Source organism: Odontomachus brunneus, unplaced genomic scaffold (genome assembly GCF_010583005.1).
Source record: "Odontomachus brunneus isolate Ranch 3 - 2012 unplaced genomic scaffold, Obru_v1 Obru_scaffold_208, whole genome shotgun sequence".
Lineage (NCBI taxonomy): Eukaryota > Metazoa > Arthropoda > Insecta > Hymenoptera > Formicidae > Odontomachus > Odontomachus brunneus.
The window spans coordinates 232,362-251,181 of record NW_022639658.1 but is presented as its reverse complement, the minus strand read 5'-3'; the positions used below and the strand labels follow the sequence as shown (position 1 = coordinate 251,181).

At 39.8% G+C, this 18,820-nt stretch overlaps 1 protein-coding gene across 2 annotated transcripts in view; it reads left to right on the top strand.

Moving 5' to 3' along the window:
• LOC116852236 overlaps positions 1-1,811 on the top strand; it is a 58,538-nt gene extending 56,727 nt beyond the window's left edge. For both annotated transcript variants that reach the window (XM_032832369.1, XM_032832368.1), the window contains 4 exons: positions 735-839; positions 973-1,044; positions 1,179-1,259; positions 1,619-1,811. In XM_032832369.1, the coding sequence (XP_032688260.1) occupies positions 735-839; positions 973-1,044; positions 1,179-1,259; positions 1,619-1,646 (286 nt within the window). In that variant the 3' untranslated portion in view covers positions 1,647-1,811. The remainder of the gene's footprint in view (positions 1-734; positions 840-972; positions 1,045-1,178; positions 1,260-1,618) is intronic.
• The last annotated feature ends 17,009 nt before the right edge of the window (positions 1,812-18,820 follow it).

Genomic DNA, 18,820 nt, shown 5'->3' with positions numbered 1-18,820 from the left:
GCCCTTGGGCTGCTGACTGAGCGGCGCTTGGGGGGGGGGGGGGGGGAGCGGCCGGGTCATGTAGACACGCGTGCGCGAGCACGTCATAACGCTATCAGCCGCCGAGGCGAGTACATCGCTGGAGCTGACGCGTTATTTTTTAAATTATTTCGCGCCGACTTTTAATACCGTATTTTGACTTCGTCACAATTCAGGAAATAATTAATACGAATTGAAACGCGTACTTATCACGCGAGCAGGTGTTGTGGGCTTCACCGCAGCGGGTAATTTAGTTACTGCGTTTCATTTAGTTTTTCATTTGTTAGATAAAAAAACGTCGCGATCGAGTTCTTCAATGCCGATCAAATATTATCATCATCCATTTATTATTCGAGTATTATTATTCTTTATTCGGTTGTCACTTAACTATTATTTTTATTACGTATTGGGAAACAACTCAAGCATGCCGTTACGATTTTCTTATCTTGTCTTGCTGTCGTATGTAATTAATTGATACTATTGGACATTATTATACGGTTGTCGATCAGACATTATTATCATAATTTTTTAGTTAATCGGGTATTATTACTTCTTTATTCGGCTATTGTTTAATTATTTTTTATTGCGCATTGGAAAAGAACTTGAACGTGCCGTTACTAAAATTTTTTTCACCGTCTTGCTGTCGTGTGTAACTATTTGATATTAATTTATTAAATTACTAATTGATACTAAATTAAATTATATTTCTATCACAGAGATCTAATAGAAAAGACGCAGTCACACGGCTCTAGGGGATGCGATGTCTGGGGGATCCTCCGCGCCGGAGGATTCGGCTTGGGCCTGGCTGAGTCGGCTCGAAGGTAAGCTTCATTGATTTGTATTCGTTATTAGAAATCTGTCAAAACTGAACATTTTCTTGTTTCGAATCGAATACCTTAATGCCTCCATTGTCATATAACTAATTAATACTAAATTAAATTTTTGTTGTTGCAGAGACGAGCACTTGATTCTAAGGGGATGCCACACCGGAGGATCCGGTTCGGGCCTGGCAGAGTTGGCGCGAAGGTGAGTTTCACTGATTTAAATTCGTAATTAGAAATCCAATAAAACTGGAAATTCTCTTGTTTGGGAAATTCTCAAGTTCCTTAATGTCTCCATTATCGTGTGTAATATTAAATTAAATGTGCTTTCTGTTACAGAGACGAAGCAAACGACCAGCCAACTCTTAAGAGCTGCTGCGCCGGAGGATCTGGCTCGGGCCAAGCGGGGTTAGCTCGAAGGTTAACTTCCCTAATTAATATTTATAATTATAAATCCAATAAGATTGATAATTCTCTTGCTCGAAATCAATATAACTTAAATCGAGTCAAAGATCGTGTTAAATCGTACTTACACGTGGGAAAAATTTTTTCCTGAGTAATATCACTACTTGAAAAATACTGATTTGTTTTAATTAAGAGATTTGTTTGAAACGTCGAGAAAAAGGAAAATTTGGAATATTCTAAGTGGGAATGCATTCCAAAACATTTTCTCAGCGTGAAAAATATTGCGTGCTTATTTTTTTTAAATATTGCAAACCTCTTCACTCAAACCAACATTAATGCGCGAATCTAATCGGCGAAACATTTTTCTGTTCCAGAAACGATAGTAGAACGTGGCTGCCCTGATCGGCGGGTCGGTAAGTCAAATAAGAAAAAAAATATGGTAATAGAAAGACTAAAAGTTTTTCCATGTAATGCATGTTTATGAATCAATGCGATTTACTTTGCTGTGGTGTAGTGTGTGTATGTGCCGTCCAATAAAGCACATTGTTCGAAACAACTGAAAGATCGCTTTTATAAATAATAATATTAGTAATAATACGTTTTTATAAATTTGGAAAATTTTCAAGTATTTTTCTCGCAATATATATATATATATATATATATATATATATATATATTAATTGTTTAACTAACATAGATTATTGATTGATCAATGATTTTTGTTGAAGAAAATTTTGATTAATTAAACCTTAACACTGTCTGGCAGATGCCATTAACATATCGAGTATACGTTTTGAATTCAAAATTTTGTAAAATTATTCAGTTTTATTGAGTGCGATCTTCCAGGTATCTCGATCAGTGCGCCAACGCGTAGAGATTGCGCCACAGGAAATGTGCAATCACATCATTCGCCTCGATTGATCTTCCGCCGTTAATTTTCTCAGTTTTCTCTCTCGCGTGAGTTTGTGTCGCGATTGCATTTTGTAAAGTACAGAGTTTGTTATTAAATAAAATTTAATATCGTGCGGCGTCTGTGCGAAGCGATCTTATGTGATTACTTAAACTGCTCGCGAAATTAATTTTACGATCGTCGGAAAATTTTTAGGTTTCAATTTTTCACTTAGAATTTCTTAACGCGTAACAATAGATAATACTAGCGAGCGTTGATCCCTCGCGAAAAACGCGATGTATACAAATTGTATGTGAGCAGTTGTTTATTTACGCGGCGCGCGACGAGTTCCATCGAACAAAACAGGCGCCTCACGCGGTAATATTTTTTTTTCGCGTGAATTTTGAATAGAATCTTTATCTCTATCGTTGCATTTTTCATAATTCTCGGTTTTTCATTCACGCACGCGTTTGCAATTATGTTTTGATAGATTTTCGAATTTAACCGGTTCGTATTTACGGAAGAGTCGAGAGCGAACTTCACAGAAATACTGCGGAGCTGTTATCCGTAAAAGCATTGCGGGGTTGTCTTCGCAAAAATATTGTGGAGCTGTTATCCGCAAAAATATTGCGGATTTGTCTTCGCAAAAGTATTGTGGAGCTGTTATCCACAAAAATGTGGAACTGTATTGCAGCCTATTATGCTGCACTATCGAAACGTTACATTAGGGATATTCCGTGTTGTACGTGAGAATCTCGCATAGATTACTTCGCTCACGCGTCGAAAGATTTCGCGAGATTGGCCTTCGATTCGCGTCGCGTGTTCCCTTTGCTCGCGGATCCTGTTTTCTTCGTAAGCGCTTCACGTCGCGCGTGTATCAAAGCGATACATTACAACTCGATAAGACAGTTGCAGAATTCGTTGCACATACTCGTCGTTTATCCAAAAGGCCGACATTTCCTCGAAGACGCAGTTTGCGATATTTCTTACGTAATTCGTAACTCGGAATGTATCCCCAAGAAAGACGGGATTTTTCGTAAAACCTCCGTTAGATTGTCGCGGTCGGGAGTGAATTACAGGCGACGTGGGACGCGAGGACCATTGCAGTGTCAGATGCAGCGACAGGAAGGCAGGTGGACCCTGGACACCGTGGGACGACGCGCAATGGTGAGCGCTCAATTTAGATGCTCATATAGTAGATACAAAGCATCACTTTACGTAGATTGCATGCACGTAGACGTAAATCGCATTGGGTCCGACGGGAAGTAAAGTAAGAATTTGAATTTGCAATTCGCCGGAGTTACGTAAGAATGATCGAACCAAAGAATTTAGCTCTGAGGTTTTCGCAATAGTTCAGCGAGTCAAGCATTTCCATTTCTTTACTGACTAGCTCAATCCTTAGAAAAATGTGCAAAAAAGATGCGACTGCTAAAAAATAAAAAAACTGTTTCTTAATTTATTTCAAGCGTCTATAAGGCTGGATTTTTCTCGTTTTGTGTAAAAAGATGTGAATGGAGTATCTGTTGATAAAAACTTATAATTTTTTGAATTGGATCATTCTTGCATAACAACAGTCAATTGAAATTTCGATTCGGCAGACTTCCTTCTCGTAGGATTATTTCTTGATGATATATTAAACTGATATATTTCAACATGTCATATTTATATGCTCTTTATATGTTATATATATTTTTTATGCTCTATATATGTTTTATATATACCTTATGTATGCTGTATATATACTATTTGATTATTATAATTTATAACTTATTATGTCGTATTATATACGACATATTATCTCTTCAGAGATATTTTCTTATGCATATGCGTTTGTTGTTGATAAGACGACAAATTAAATTTCGATAAATTAAAGGCAACAAATTAAATTATTAAGCCGAGATTTGAACCGAAATGTTTCGATTTTCCGCTAAATTATTAAGCCGAGAATCGGATCCGAGTGTTTCGAGACTCCGCTAAGTTATTAAGCCGAGATTCGAACCGATGTGTTTTGTGTTTCCGCTAAATTATTAAGCCTATTTCGAACCGAAGTGTTTTGAGTTTTCTTTAATTTATTAAGCCGAGTTAGTTAAGTCTGGGATAATTTTTTAAAATTTCATAAAGAAATTTTCGCGTTTGCAAAGGTGTATTTTTTGAAAATGATGCGAAGTGTGCGAATTTCGCCCTGCATCGTCTCTTGAATGACAATGTGCGTTTATGTCACTCTACTCCTTCAGTAACTCGCCCAGAATCTTGAAAATAATTTTCCAATAGTACAAAGTCGCGTTCACAACGTTAGAACCAACTTAGCGTTATAGGAAATTCGGATTCTTGGGCATGGGACAAAAGTTAGTCATGTTACTACAGATTATTTAGGTTATTTAGGTTACGTAGGTTATATAGTGTTAGCATCTAAAGCACATTCTGGGATACCTTCTTACATTTTTTTAAAGTAATTTTCGCGTTTGCAAAGATATATTTTCTCTGAAAAAGAAAGATAAGAAATCGACAAAGTCCTTATGCGATCGACGATTTTTTTTGCGGATTCTAACGACTAAAATCGTTTGTCTAAGCTGATCAGACCTTCACAAAATCCATATGACTTTTATCTGAACTTTTTTTTTCCCGGATTGCTATTGACTAACCGACCTTGTATCCTATAATAAAAATTATGATTTATTAATAATTCTTAATCTCCTCCCCCTTTATTATTTAATTAAAGCACATTTGTTTGCGTTATTTGCGTTACGAAAAGTACCGTTGTTTTATTTAATATCAAGATACATAGGAATTTTCTTAAGTTTATATCAATAATTATTTACTTTATTTAAAATCCCCGTACATTTCTATATCTGATAAAATCACGTAGACGTACCGAAAATAGACCGAGTGCTAATTAATAAACGTTTTCCTCATACATAAAAGTTGTGTGTGCTGTGTGTATATATGTACACACACACACACACACACATATAGCATTAAATATTTATTAGTCGACACTCGATCTGTTTCTTATACTCTTATACGTATTTCATTGCATCGGTTGATAACTTTCTTAACTATTCCATATCTGTTACCATCTACGCTCATTTCGAGCTAATGTTTCATGTTCTGGCCACGCTGTTACTGAGAGGGCGCTAACGCACGGTGAGATTTTTCGGGGTCGCTAAAGCTCGTAAGACCGACAGTCTTTTAGGCCGGTTCTACATTAGTTGCAAATCGCAAGATTGTAAGAAAATTTACCAATCACAATCGATCGTTCTTCTTGCGACCAAAGAAGAATTGACTGTGATTGGTCAATTTTCTTGCGATCTTGAGCTTTGTAACTAATGTAGAACGACTCTTACAGTACCTCATCGGTGCACCGGCAAAATATCAGCTGGAAATATGATTGTGGCCGTGAACTGCACACGGAAAAAAAGGTTTGGTTGAATTAACCAAATATCTGGTCGAATATGAACGATCCAGAAATTCCGATTGAAGTAACCCGAATTCTATTTAAATTAACAAGATTTTTGGTTAACTTAAACATAATTCGGGTTACTTCAATCGGAATTTCTGGATCGTTCATATTCGACCAGATATTTGGTTAATTCAACCAAATCTTTCTTTCCGTACAGAGTTGAACTTTACCGAAAAAAATGAAGGGCTTCTAAGAGCCAATACTATACTGCAATGTACCTAACATTAAGTTAAGTTAGTATTCATCCTCGATGAAGTGAGAGGAATGTATGAGGAATGTATTAGCATTCTCAGCTGAATATAATCATTTGGTCATGTTAAGATGATTATATTAAGTTGAGTATGCTAATAGATATATTTCTCTCATTTCATCGAGGCTGCGTATTAACATTAATATTTAGTTATATATATTACACTGCAACACCCGTGTATTGCACGGTCTCTTTTAGAGACTCTTGTTTCCTTTACAGTTACAATTTTTTTTGCAAGTAATCGGCAAATCAATAATAAAAATTAATCAATTGTCATATATGTGTAATCAAGAATAATTTAATCGATTGATAAATTTGTCATGGCTCAGTATATGATCATCAAAGTTTACATCAAAGTTTGATTAATAATTAATTTCATCAATTGACAATTTTCTATATGACGATTGATTAATTTTGTATATTAATTTGCCGATAATTTTAGTCCACGAAAATTTCAATCGATTAATGCCGACGTATTCGTTATGTGATTTCGCTGATCCCATTTGATATAGTTACATTGAGCAAAAATATTTAGTTTATTTGCGGAATATAAAGTTAATTTCTGTGAGATAAAAGTTATTTCTTTGAATAAACTTTATATTCCGCAAATAAATTTCCAAGTATTTTTTCAATATACAGAAACATAATTATAATTGTGAGCTTTTAATAGCATTTTGTCGATGTCGGAGAAAATACTTTATATCTTCTGAAATTGTTGGATGCATTATTGCCGTTAATCAAGTTGAAATCGATATAATCGATATTGAAATCGTATATAAGCTTTTTTCTATTATTACAAAATATTTTAATCCTCTGGGTTTGTGAGAAACAAACTTTCTACCTCTTTTCTTGAAGCAATTAATAAAATAAAATTATACTTATTTTTTTAATATACAAATTTTAAAGAAAAGATTTTGCATTATATTTGCCAAAACTGTAAATTTCATAAAATGTTTCAATAACAGTTATCAAATCAGTAGTCGATAGTAGATTAGTAGTCGGTAGAAGACTAGTAGTTGGCAATGTTACCGTCAGCAAATGTATCGCAGTATCATTAGTATCACGACAGATGGTTTATCTTTAGTGCATTGGTGAAAAGTTATCATTGATATCATTGTGCTGCTAAAGATAATTTATTGAGCGCTGATAACTATACTGATAGGTTATGAGATAGAGATGAAAACCTTCCTGTGTTCGACCGGTAAGGTAGAAGTATCGTGGATAATCTTTCTGTTACTGCTTTATAACGAGCGTTCCTACAATTTCAGAATGATTGATATTTTCCGATTCATGATAACTTACAATCTACATTTTTTAATTAAAATATGTAATATCAGAACTCTCAAATATTAGAAAGCAACTTGTAAGTCTATAAGGCTATTCGTTTGTATGCGTTCTATACATAAAAAAAAATATAGTTCATATAAATTTGTACAAATGCAAAAAATATTTAAGTATCAGATTTCGAAGATACAAAAGTTGCGAAAAATTGCTCATAAAATTGCGCAAAAAAACAATACAAAATAATGCTAAATTATCCAAAAGAAAAGAAGCGAGCTAGAATATCCGTGAATTCTTTTCTCTTAACAAGAACTTTATCCAGATCGGTTCATGCTCCAATAATCTCGTAAGCTTCTCCGATACGATTGTTAAGAGCAGAGTATTGTAGCTTCGTGAATTAGAAAATGCGCTTAAATCTCACTAGCTTGCGCAACTTCGAGGAGATGAGGAAGTAGAGAGAGAGAGAGAGAGAGAGAGAGAGAGAGAGAGAGAGAGAGAGAGAGAAAAGATGTCGCATTCCAGATATGAAACGGGTGCAAAGCGCTCCTTACATCATTCTCGGGATTAAATTGCGTTATTGGAGAAGATGGTAGGCAGTCAGCACGCCATAATGTATGTTGCCCTCGAGGCTGAGTCGAACACGATCAGCCCGAGTGAAATGAACCGTTCAGAGGGTACTTCCCTGAATTTTTATGCGATCCGTCGCGCAGCCAATCCGAATTACCCCGACTTTGTTGGCGATGCTCGCTGCGGACGGATTCGAAATCACGAGAGATGATTGTTAATTCGACGCTCTCGTCGCGTCGACCTCGAAAATGTCTCTGAGCAAACGAATCCGTTCTCGTATCTTCCTGAGGTTAAAGGTTATATTAGACGTACATTTAAATATAGATGCATTACGAGTGGCCAAAGGTGCAATGTTTCATATTTGATCAATCAAGCATTTTTTAACGATTTCTTTGAAAACTGATGAAAAAAGTGTTAAGTTGTGAGTGTGATGTCAGCTGACGTATCTGATAAGTGTCTCACAAGATACGTCACGCAAAAATAAATATTATTTTCTACAAAAGCAATTTATGCATAATTTCGTATATCAAAAAAATTTATGAGAGCTTTTGCGAGAGACTTCGAGAAATTACGGACCTCGAATAGACAAATAGAATATTAGAAATTAGAATATTAGAATTTATGAGTCAAGCAGTTGCTACATTTGGGCTTGCATTAACTCGTCAGCTGAAATTCATCTCACGTAAGATCTCAGTCAGATCTTTCAAAGTTAGATCTTTCAAAATTTTTCAGTTAAATTGTGCCACATGCGATGTTTACATCTGTATAATCGCGATGTAACTGAAAAACTCTAACTCTGAATTCAAATTTGTGTATCTCACTTGAGAGACGAGTTTCAAGTAATAACTAATATGGGTAATTAATATGGGTCTTATGGCCACTCGTATCCTTCTTATACGAGAGTGTATCTCGTCGCTGGATGAAAGATTAAATAACGTCCGCAGCACACGAAGCTGCAAATGAGATCATACAGCACGATTGAAACGTGCCTGAACGTAAAATGCGGCAGCGGTTTCCGTGCCGTTGGATCCGCAGCGCGAATCGCGAGCCGATTTCATTAGCGTCGCATTTGGCGTGCGCCCGTCAAAATTGCAACGGCAGGCAGGCAGGCAACGGGGCTTAAGTGAAACAGCCATCGCCATCGTGCAGGCGGTGGTGAAAAGGGGAGTGGTTGGTGGTGAAATAGGAGCCGTCGGCTGGTGGGAGAAACCGGGCCAGTAATCTCCGCTCACGGCTCCACTTCTATGTAATTTATTACGACTTGCCGAGCATCCCGCAGGGTCGAATCCAACTTCGGACGGCGAGGCGCGCTTCCTCCGGAGCGCGAACCGTGGATTTATCGTAAAATACAAAAGTGAAGCGTCGCGCGGAAACGGAAGGGAATAGAACGGCGCGAGTCGTTCGTTTTCCTCATCGCGAGCAATAAAAAGGGGTTTGCGCAAATACTTAATGCAAAATCCGGCTACTATATTGTGGCGCTTTTTATGACGCTGCGAGAAACAAAGTTGGGAAAATGTTGCGTCCTACCGAAATAATTATGCACGGCTGAGCCGGCTCAAGATCGCGCAAGGATTCCATTTCTTTTGCTCATTTTTACTCGCGACTCGCACCGCTCGCTAATTCTCTCTCGCGGCTGTTTGAACACGAAGACGAGGCTAGGTCGAATCGCGATAGCATCGCGAAATTTTATGCGATTCCACTTCTCTTTTTTTCTCTTCTTTTTTATGTTCGCTACAATTTGTGCCAATTTGCCAGCAGCCTTGAGAAATTTAGGTTGCTTTAATAGATTTGAAGTAAAGTTGTTAGAGAATTTTGATATCAGCACGTGTCTTCTTTTCGTCTTTTCTGCAAAGTCTATATTTCTGTAATTGTATTCTATATTCTTTGTTCCATTTTCTGTACTTATATGAGGCAAATGCTTTAATAGATTTCAAGTGAGGTTGTCGGATAATTTTGACGTCAGTATGTGCATAAAACTGCTCCACTTTCTTTTCGCCTTATAGTTGTGTTATATATTAATTTTGTTCTTTTCTGCGCTTGAAGGGAATTTTTCCCCGAGCACATGATGAACTAATCTATGCATCCATCCATCCTTTTGTCTTGTTGCACGGTGACATGTTTCATTGCGTCATCGAAGTCCTGAATTATGTGCCGAAATCTCGTGCTCCTACACGATCGTAAAACGTTTCTCGTATCCATCTGCGTCGCGGTAGAAAGTTCTATCGGGCGGTGTAAGAACGTCGAAGAGCGGTGCCCGCGGAGGGTGCATCCCTGGGCGAACCGTATAGCACGTATTATACGAGGGTGAGGGTGATCAACAATGGCGGCACGACCTCAGGAGGCTCCTCCGTTCTCCGTTCCCTGTTCCCGACGCCATTTTACGTTGATTACGATGCGGTTAGCTCCTTCCAGCCTCCCGCAACCCCTCGAGTCCCTCACTCCATCGCATCGCCTCCCCCTGCCTTCTCGATCTCCTCGCGCCACCGGCTCGCCCGTCACCTCCTCGCCCCGTTCGCAGCCTCTCCTCTCCTTCCGAGAGGCACTTACACACAATCGACTCGACCAACACAATCCATGCTCGCCGGTCAGCGTGCTCCACGTTGCGGTCCGTCCTGCGAGATAAGAACAGCTCGGCAGCACGGATCAGCGACTGATCTATGAGTCTTCGTCGTGTTTGCCGAACCGCCGCATCTCGGCTTAGGCTCTTTTGCCCGCCGATATATCGTGCGAGAGGTTTGCTTCGTCGCTCTCTCTCGTATCGAACGTTATCTTCTTCGGACTTATGGCAGGAATCAGGCAGCGAGCAGTCATTTCGATATTATTCGGGAGAATTGTAAAGAAGGAAATTTTGTGCCGGTCGCGCAATGAAAATCGTCCCAAGATTCTTTCCCGAAGATCCTTTCCGGGATTCCCGGAGTCGATTTCTTCTTTCTTCTTTACGACTCATTCTTCTTATAATGCATAACTGCGCGAGAGTGGGATTAAGGGGAAATGTATTCGACGAGGTACGAGGTATTTTTCTTGCTTCGTCGGCGGATTCATTAAAGGCAACATGCCGGCGACTTTGTTCGGTGTGTTCACCTCGCTAACGACGATCGTAGCAATTCCGCATGACCTATTGCATTAATCCTAATGGATCCGGTCTTTACGACGACCTATTATGTAATGGATAAGTTGCGCCGTGGAGAAGACAAAGTAGGAATGGCACTTCGATAAATATGATGAAAGATAATAGATCAGTCTCCAACGTGAGCTATTCTCTCCCACGGAAATAGCTAATATCTTTTACACTACCGACTCTGGAACATTCTTATTACCTGATTTGTCGCGATTTCAACTTAAACATGCACATGCGTTGGTAAACGATTGCCACTCTATTTATCGAATAAAGGTGTAATGCTTCAAGTTGTCAGAATTGAAAGTCAATCTGTTGACGTGTGTAACCATAATAATCGGTTATGACAGGAGCCAAAGTGACAATACAGAGTGTGACATTTGTGAAATTTGAAGAAGAAATTACCTATTAAAAAGAATTTATCTTTAAGAGTTAAGAGTACAATAGAGGATTAAGAATACAATATTTTGAGAAATAATTTTTACACAGGCTAGTCACTTTTGCCAACTAGAATATCTTCGAAGCAAAAAACAAAGGTGATCTTTAGATCTTCAAAGTTGTTTAGAAAAAAAATGTCACCATCATAAGATGTTTTTTCACACTGAAATAAAAATGTTTAGTATTTGTAACTGTAATCACACAGAGAAATAATTACTATAAATTATACTCAAGAAAACTACATTTTAATTCAATTCTACTATAATATTAGTAATAAAAATTTTATATACATGTTACTACTACCATTTTACTACAGAAATATAGTTGAGGCTAAAAGTAATTATAATTAGATAAGTCATTTTTTTTCTCAGTGTAGAGTACACGGTAAAAAAAGATATGGTGCACATAACTAGAAATAGTTAATTGTTAGTAGCATAGTTGCATCACTCTAGTTTGCGTGATGGTAATGTGATTGATATGACTGATATGATCATATGATTGATATGACTCTATTACTTTGATTCATCAACTACATCGACGTAGTCGCGCATAATTTGGTTGTGATAATCAGAAATCGGTTGAGGTGACATTTACTATAGATATACTCTAGTTGGAATAACCAGATGTCGCCAGTGTAACTTAGCAATTGCTCTAAATAATGGTTGTCGCATAAGTAGTTGATTCCTTTTGTAATTATTGAATCTGGTTGGCACAATCAGTTACAATCAGATTTATGTGTGGGATGACCATATTATTGTTTCTGTAATTTGTAACTTGGAAGATTTGAAGGTCAACTTTGTTTTTTAATTCGAAGATATTCCAGGTAGCAATAATTATTAAGTCACCTTCTATATTTATTACCGATTATTGTGCATATATGTCAGCAGTAGCTTTTAATTCGAACAACTTGAAGCTCTGCAGCTTCGTTCGATAAAATATATGCGAACCATTTAGCAGGCAAGTAAACACGATTGCTAAATATTAATTCTTGTCAAGCGTCGGTGTGTTCTACAAAATACATTAGTATCTATATTAGTTATCATACATTAGTTCTTTAATTGATAATAATATTTGATAATAATATTTTCATGGATGTTGATAAATTTTTATAAAATTATCGGCTACGTGCGATGCAAAATAAAAATATCCATTGATCCGAGAGCGATACAAAATGAATTCGCGATATTTCGGCATCCTGTTTCCTCGAGCTTTCTTTTGTCGAAGAATGTTGAGGTGTTTTTCGGAATTCTCGTGATATCGAAATTACGCTATCTTGGGGAACGTTGCCGTCACTCGGTGTCCGCAAAGGGCGCTATTGCAGTCGCGCGATGCGCGTCTTAACGGTCGGGACGAATTGTTGACGAATCGTGCCGGGAAGGCGGTCGCGGAAACTAAGATAGCTTCCTACCTACCTACCTACCTACCTACCTACTTGGGAGTACACCGTAGTGGCGAGAACAAGAAGCTCAAGACGGGGAGGGATGTTGGGGGCGAGTTGGACAAGATAACGGGGATGAAGTAGAGAGACGGAGACGTCGCGAAAGAGCGAAGGGATGAAGAGAGACGGAGAGAACCGGAGATGGGGATGAAGATGGAGATGAAGATAGAAATGGAAGTCGAGATAGATAGAGGTAGACGCAGGGATGAAGATAGAATCACGGATAGACACGAGGCGAGGGAAAAGGGGTTGGTAAAGGCGGCAAGGTGGAGAAGGAGAGAAGGGTAGATGTGCACGTAACGTGACGGACGTCGCCTGAAAGCTCGTCCGAGAGAGCGTCATGACGCTCTGCCGGCGTCGTCGTCTTCGTCGTTGTCGTCGTCGTCGTCGTCGTCGTCGTCGTTGGGGTTGATTGTCGCAGATCTTATTATCCCCCCTTGTTCTAAGGAGGCTACGGCCGCAAGATTGTGTACGTGTAAGCGGCCGTATAGCGGGCGCTCGCACGTGTGCACGTGTCCGCGCGTGTGTGTTGCTAGCAAAGGGTAGGTCGTCGGAGGGTGGCGTCCCCCTTGGCCCCCCTTCCCTCCCGCCAACCCCCACAGCCCCAGGGTAACCTTGTTAGCGCTAATGACGGACTCTGCCGCGAGATGCGCACGAGCCAAGGCAGGGACGTACCCTCCCGTGACTCTTGCGGGGCGTCGTAAGTCGAAGATGGCGACGACGGCGCTTGACCTCCCAAACGTCCCGCGCTGTCGTGGTAGTGGTGGTCGGTTCCCTCCTCTTCCTATTTGCGCCAATCGGTAAAAAAATGCGATCGGAAGTCGAAACTTTCGTGAACTCTTTCCACGTCAAAGACTGATCGGAAGTTTAAACTACTCATCCCTTCGCCGGATAAGCTGACTTCAATCATTACGCGAGAGCACTGAATAGGGAATAGTGATGTGGTTTATATTCGTCTGATTTTTTGGGAAATTGGAAGGAACTCTCGAGTGGAGGAGATACTTTTACATACTTCATCGCGGCGTCTCTTCTTCGCGTCTACACACAAATGACGCGAGAAGCTGACAATGTCGCGTCGCGTCGAAATAATCGCCCGATATCCCGTGACGTATCTGTCGTCGTTAATGGAAATTAGCGCGAGTTACCAGGTCGATGAGCTCTTCTCATGCGCACGATGTAGTCGTAAGTGTGTGTTTTGTTACCGTCATGTTCCATTAGCGAGATTACCAAAGATTGCCGGAACACCGTCAAAAATTCTGGCTTGTATTCGCTAAGGAAGGTGCTAAAAAAGCATCTAGACGAATCTCGAGGATCGACGGAGAACGGGATAGAGATAGTGGGAGAGGGAGAGAAAGAGGTAACGCCGAGGGACTCTCGAAGCAACCCTCGACAGCCCCCAAAATCCATTAGACCGGAAAACGAGGTAGAATCGTAGAACGCAATGGCGTCTAGAAACAAACGACGGCCGATAGGAGTGAACAAGCAGTGAATCACCCAAGCACTTGTTTACCAAGAGAATCAGGGATTCAGGGATGCCGTTCCCGACTCTTGGAATCCAGCCCCATCGCGTTGCTCGTTCTCTCTCTCTCACCCTCTCTCTCCCTCTCGCTCTCATTCTCTCTCTCTTTCTCTCTCTCTCTCCGCGTCCTCTTTCCACCACCCGAACTCCCTCCCCCATCACCCTCGCCATCAGCTTACCACCATCGTATGGTACGATCTTCCGAAGGCGGATGGAGTAGCTCTTCGCATACGTAGACACGCGCCGTACCTCGAAGCGAGAGAAAGAGAGACGGAGATCGCAAGGGTGCGGGATGGAGGACGTGAACGAAAGAGAAAGAGAGAGATAGAGAGAAGTTCGTAGGAGGGAGAAGGGGAGAAGTTACGTAGACACAGAAGCGGCACTAGAATCGCTAAATGTAATTCGGTTAAAAGGGTTTTAGCAATACAATGCATATAAACATGAGTGCCCCACCCTCGTCGCCGCCACGTCCTACTGCCTGCCCTCCACCCCTCTCCACTTGCCCGCTATCTTCGCAATCCTCTCCCGCAACGGCGACGACTCTCGGCTTCCTCCTCTCGATGAGGACGAGCGAAATCAGCTAACCGAGGTATAACGTCCGTCGAATGAACGCCCGGTGAGTCTCAGGGTGAGATCAGGCGATATGATTCCACACTGAGATCCGTATGCCTCGGTCTTCGAAGCGGTGGGATTCGGAAATTCGGATACTCAAGAATGACATGGTGTCTTAAGTGTAGTATTTATAATATCAAGTAGTTTTTCTAACTTTGCTTCGTGCTAAATCTCGTTAGGCTCGACCTTGTAACATCGATAAGTAACATTGCAAACACAAAAACGTGATAGGATAAAACATTCAAAATTATTGATATTGACGCTTTAGGAAAAAAACGTGATTTTTCATGCGACAAGCACTACAGTTGAAATTCTTATTTACACTAAATGATTCCAAAAAGGACTTCTAACTAAAATTATGGATAACTGCCATTGGTCGCAAGAAAAGGCTTTCTAGAGTGCACAGAAAAAACATTAGTATCCATTTAAAACCAACATATTTAAATTAACAATAATTGTTTCATATATGAGCGACGATATATAATTTTGTGAGAAGAATTTTGTCTTGAATTTCAACAGTGTTGTAAATTTATTTGAATATTATAACAGTTTCATAAAAGATATAATATAGTTATTTTGATAATAATAGTATTTTCTTCTTACATTTAAAAGCATCATATTCTCACCAAATAGTTTATGTACTTTCTTTTAATAAAAATTATTTTTGAATAATAAGAACAGATTTTCCTTTGTTGAAAAAGAACATATGAAATATATTCTTGTAAGTTATCCTCGTAACGTGTAATCACATTTGAAGATTAACATGTCAAAAGATATTTTCCAAACAAGAATTTTTTTTCTATGCGTCATTGGTTAATGATGATTAATAAATGGGTGTTTTATCTCACAGAAGAGTAATAGATCGCGGGATAAAACTTGAATGACTTTTGGCATCGAATATAGAAGCTTCCTCGAATCTGCTCATCGCGGAATCACTGAATAATCGCGAAAAATCAGTAAAGACATTTCTTTCTTTGCATTTTCGATACTCTCAGAACCGGATTGGATGTACACTAGAAGAAAAAATGGTTGATCTAATTAAAATTATAGTTACTTTTGGCTCCAGCCATATTTTTTCTAATACGTGAAAATGATAGTAAGGTTACGTATAAGGTTATCATCACTAACCTTATAGTGAAATTTAATAAGAAAAATGATTTTTTTTTACTATAATTTATATTTATAACAATTATTTTTCTATGTGGTTATAAATATCAAACATTTTTGTTTTAATACATTTTTACGGGATAATACGTTTTTTCGCCAAGTTGTTGACCGTGATAGATCGCGAATGACACGCTCGCGAATAAATCCGCGCATGGCCCGGGAACACGCGGAGAACGTGAAGCGGGATTGGTCGTTATGCTAATTCTCGAGAGCGTCACGATAACTTCGTCTCGCGGCGCGGTATAACGGGTCGGCGTCGGCGGCGTCGGCGGTGGCACATTCCTCGAAAAAGCTTTACGGCCATTTCCTTTTTCCGCCACGGCTCGGCGTGGCGTAAACGGAGATATGGCGCCATGCCAGAACGTTCTCGAGATCGTCCTGCCCGGTCCGGGCAATCCCGGATTTTTCCTCGCAAATAATCACGCTGGGTAAAACTCGCTCGAGTTGCTCTCGCCGCGGATTTTTCACGAGTGAAAGATGAGGACGAAAAATCGGCATGGCACGACTGGCGGGTGGATTCGCTAGACGGAGCAGTTTGGCAATCGAATCAGTAATAAGAGCGATGGAATCGACTGACGAATCTGCAGCGCGATGACGGAGATTGCAGAGGAAACGCACGAGTATAAGCGAGAAGACGAGTATCCGCGGTGCGATCTTAATCATGTTTGGCGATCGAATTCGAAGACGTTCGGTAGAATCCGCTCGACTTGCGAATGAAAAGTACCGTAAGCACCACCGAAATTAGATCGAAAACGACTACGCGCACTGAGAGAAGAAATAGTTGATTTCACTAGTAGCAATATACATATAAGTTCAGTAGTAACAATATACATGTAAGGTACTACATTTGTAAATTACTACATTTGGAAAAATGTTCTTATAAATGGTTATTATTATATTTGGAAAGAATGTTTGGTATTTATAACTGTAATCACATATAGAAATAATTACTTTTGATTATGTTAAAGAACATCATTGTTTGATTAAATTCTACTATGATGTTAGTGATAATATTTTTACATGTATATTATTATTGTCATTTTGTTATATAAAAATTATGATTCAGGCGAAAAGTAACTATAATTTTAGTTAGACCGACCATTTCTTTTCTCTCAGTGCACTAACACTATAGTAATACTTGCTAGAAATGGTTCTCCTGATTATAATTTTCCATTACTATATATCACTATTATAGTGACAAACACTAAACATTTTCTTTTTGATACGTGAGATTCCTCCTTCAGCGATTTTATCGCGTCGCTTAATTGCGGAAGTGTAGGTGATCCGCGCGAAATCAGGTGTTCCCGCGAGTGACCGTTCTGCATTTTAGTCTGGGCTGTTCCGCGCGTATTCTGATTCCCCCTCATGACGTTTCGCATTCGTGATCTTCACTTCTTACTGACCGTTTCGTCAAAACACCCGGTGTCCTCGATTCTCGCGCGATAGTTCGTTCCGCTTGTCTCGGAAAAAGGAAATGGCAGGAACGCGGCGAGTGACATCGATCCGCGTTCGTCAAATACGACTTTGCCTCCTCCTTGCGCCGTTTCGCTGACGTTTTCCGAACGAGCGACTCTCCGCCGCCGCCGTCGTCGCCATCGCCGTCGTCATCGTCGTCGTCGTTGCCGCCGCCGTCACCGCTGCTGGATCCATCCCGGCAGAATGTCGTGGAATTCGTAACTGGGGATTAGCATGTCATAAATACTGATGGCGCACCCCGAACCGGGACTTACGCCCGCCGCTCCTTCGAGTACCTTTCGTGACATGCCGTTTCGGCTCTCTGCCGAGCGCGCCGCGCCGGCCAGGCCCGTGCGGGGGTGGTTACCCGCGTCGGGGATGAAGCCTCTCATTTACAAGCCATATACCAATCAGCGGCCATCATGCAAATAACATGAGACCCGGCTCCCTCGCACACGCGAGGCCGGGTACCAGGCGGGTCCGGGCGTTTATCGTTGGAAATACAAAGTAATAAAATGTGATATTTTTCGGATTCGCGAATTTATCTCGCATTTCCATCGGGGTTATTCGGCAGGACGGATTGATTTAACGAAGAGACGAGCCATTTTCAAGTCGTTTTTCACTCGAGTCGGCTGTTCCGAGCGAAATAATAAGAAGCTTCGTTGCTGAATTTTATGTACTGTCTGCCGATTAGAGATAGCAGCATTTCTTTTCGTATCCTATAGGAGAGCTCTTAATAATTTTCAAGAGCTATGCTTTTCTATTGGATATGGAGACATTGCAAAACTGATTGAGAAAAAGTGTCGCTGCATTCAATCAGCCGACACACTGAGAGAAAAAATATTTAAGGAATGAAAAAATATTTATTTGATACTAATATATCTATACTGTTATAAAGTATTTTTCAAATAAAAAATATATATCTTTTTAAAATTTTAGTTTACGAAAATAATTGTTTATTTTCTATTTAAATAAAATATCCAGATTTATGTAATGTTATCAGAGTAATGTAGATTCGTCATTTCAAGACTTATCGATCTTATTAAATAAATAATTAATATACAAAAATGAAAGGCTTGACTTTATTTTGCTTAATATCGTTAGCATTAGTGGATTGTCGGAGCAGGGAGTGATACTTGAGGGGTAAGAAGAAGATTGATCGACTTTGCTTGATTTCATAATTTATTTAGGAACTTGTCGCGATATCATATCGTGTACCTGCATCGCATTTGCTAAACTTAAGACCTATTGCGGATAATATTTACACTCACATCGTATACCGTAAATACATGGCTTCTCGCTCGCTCGCACTCGCGTGACTGTACTCGAATAACCGGACAGACAGTGGACGCCACCCACGGAAAGAATAAAGAGAAAGAGAGAGA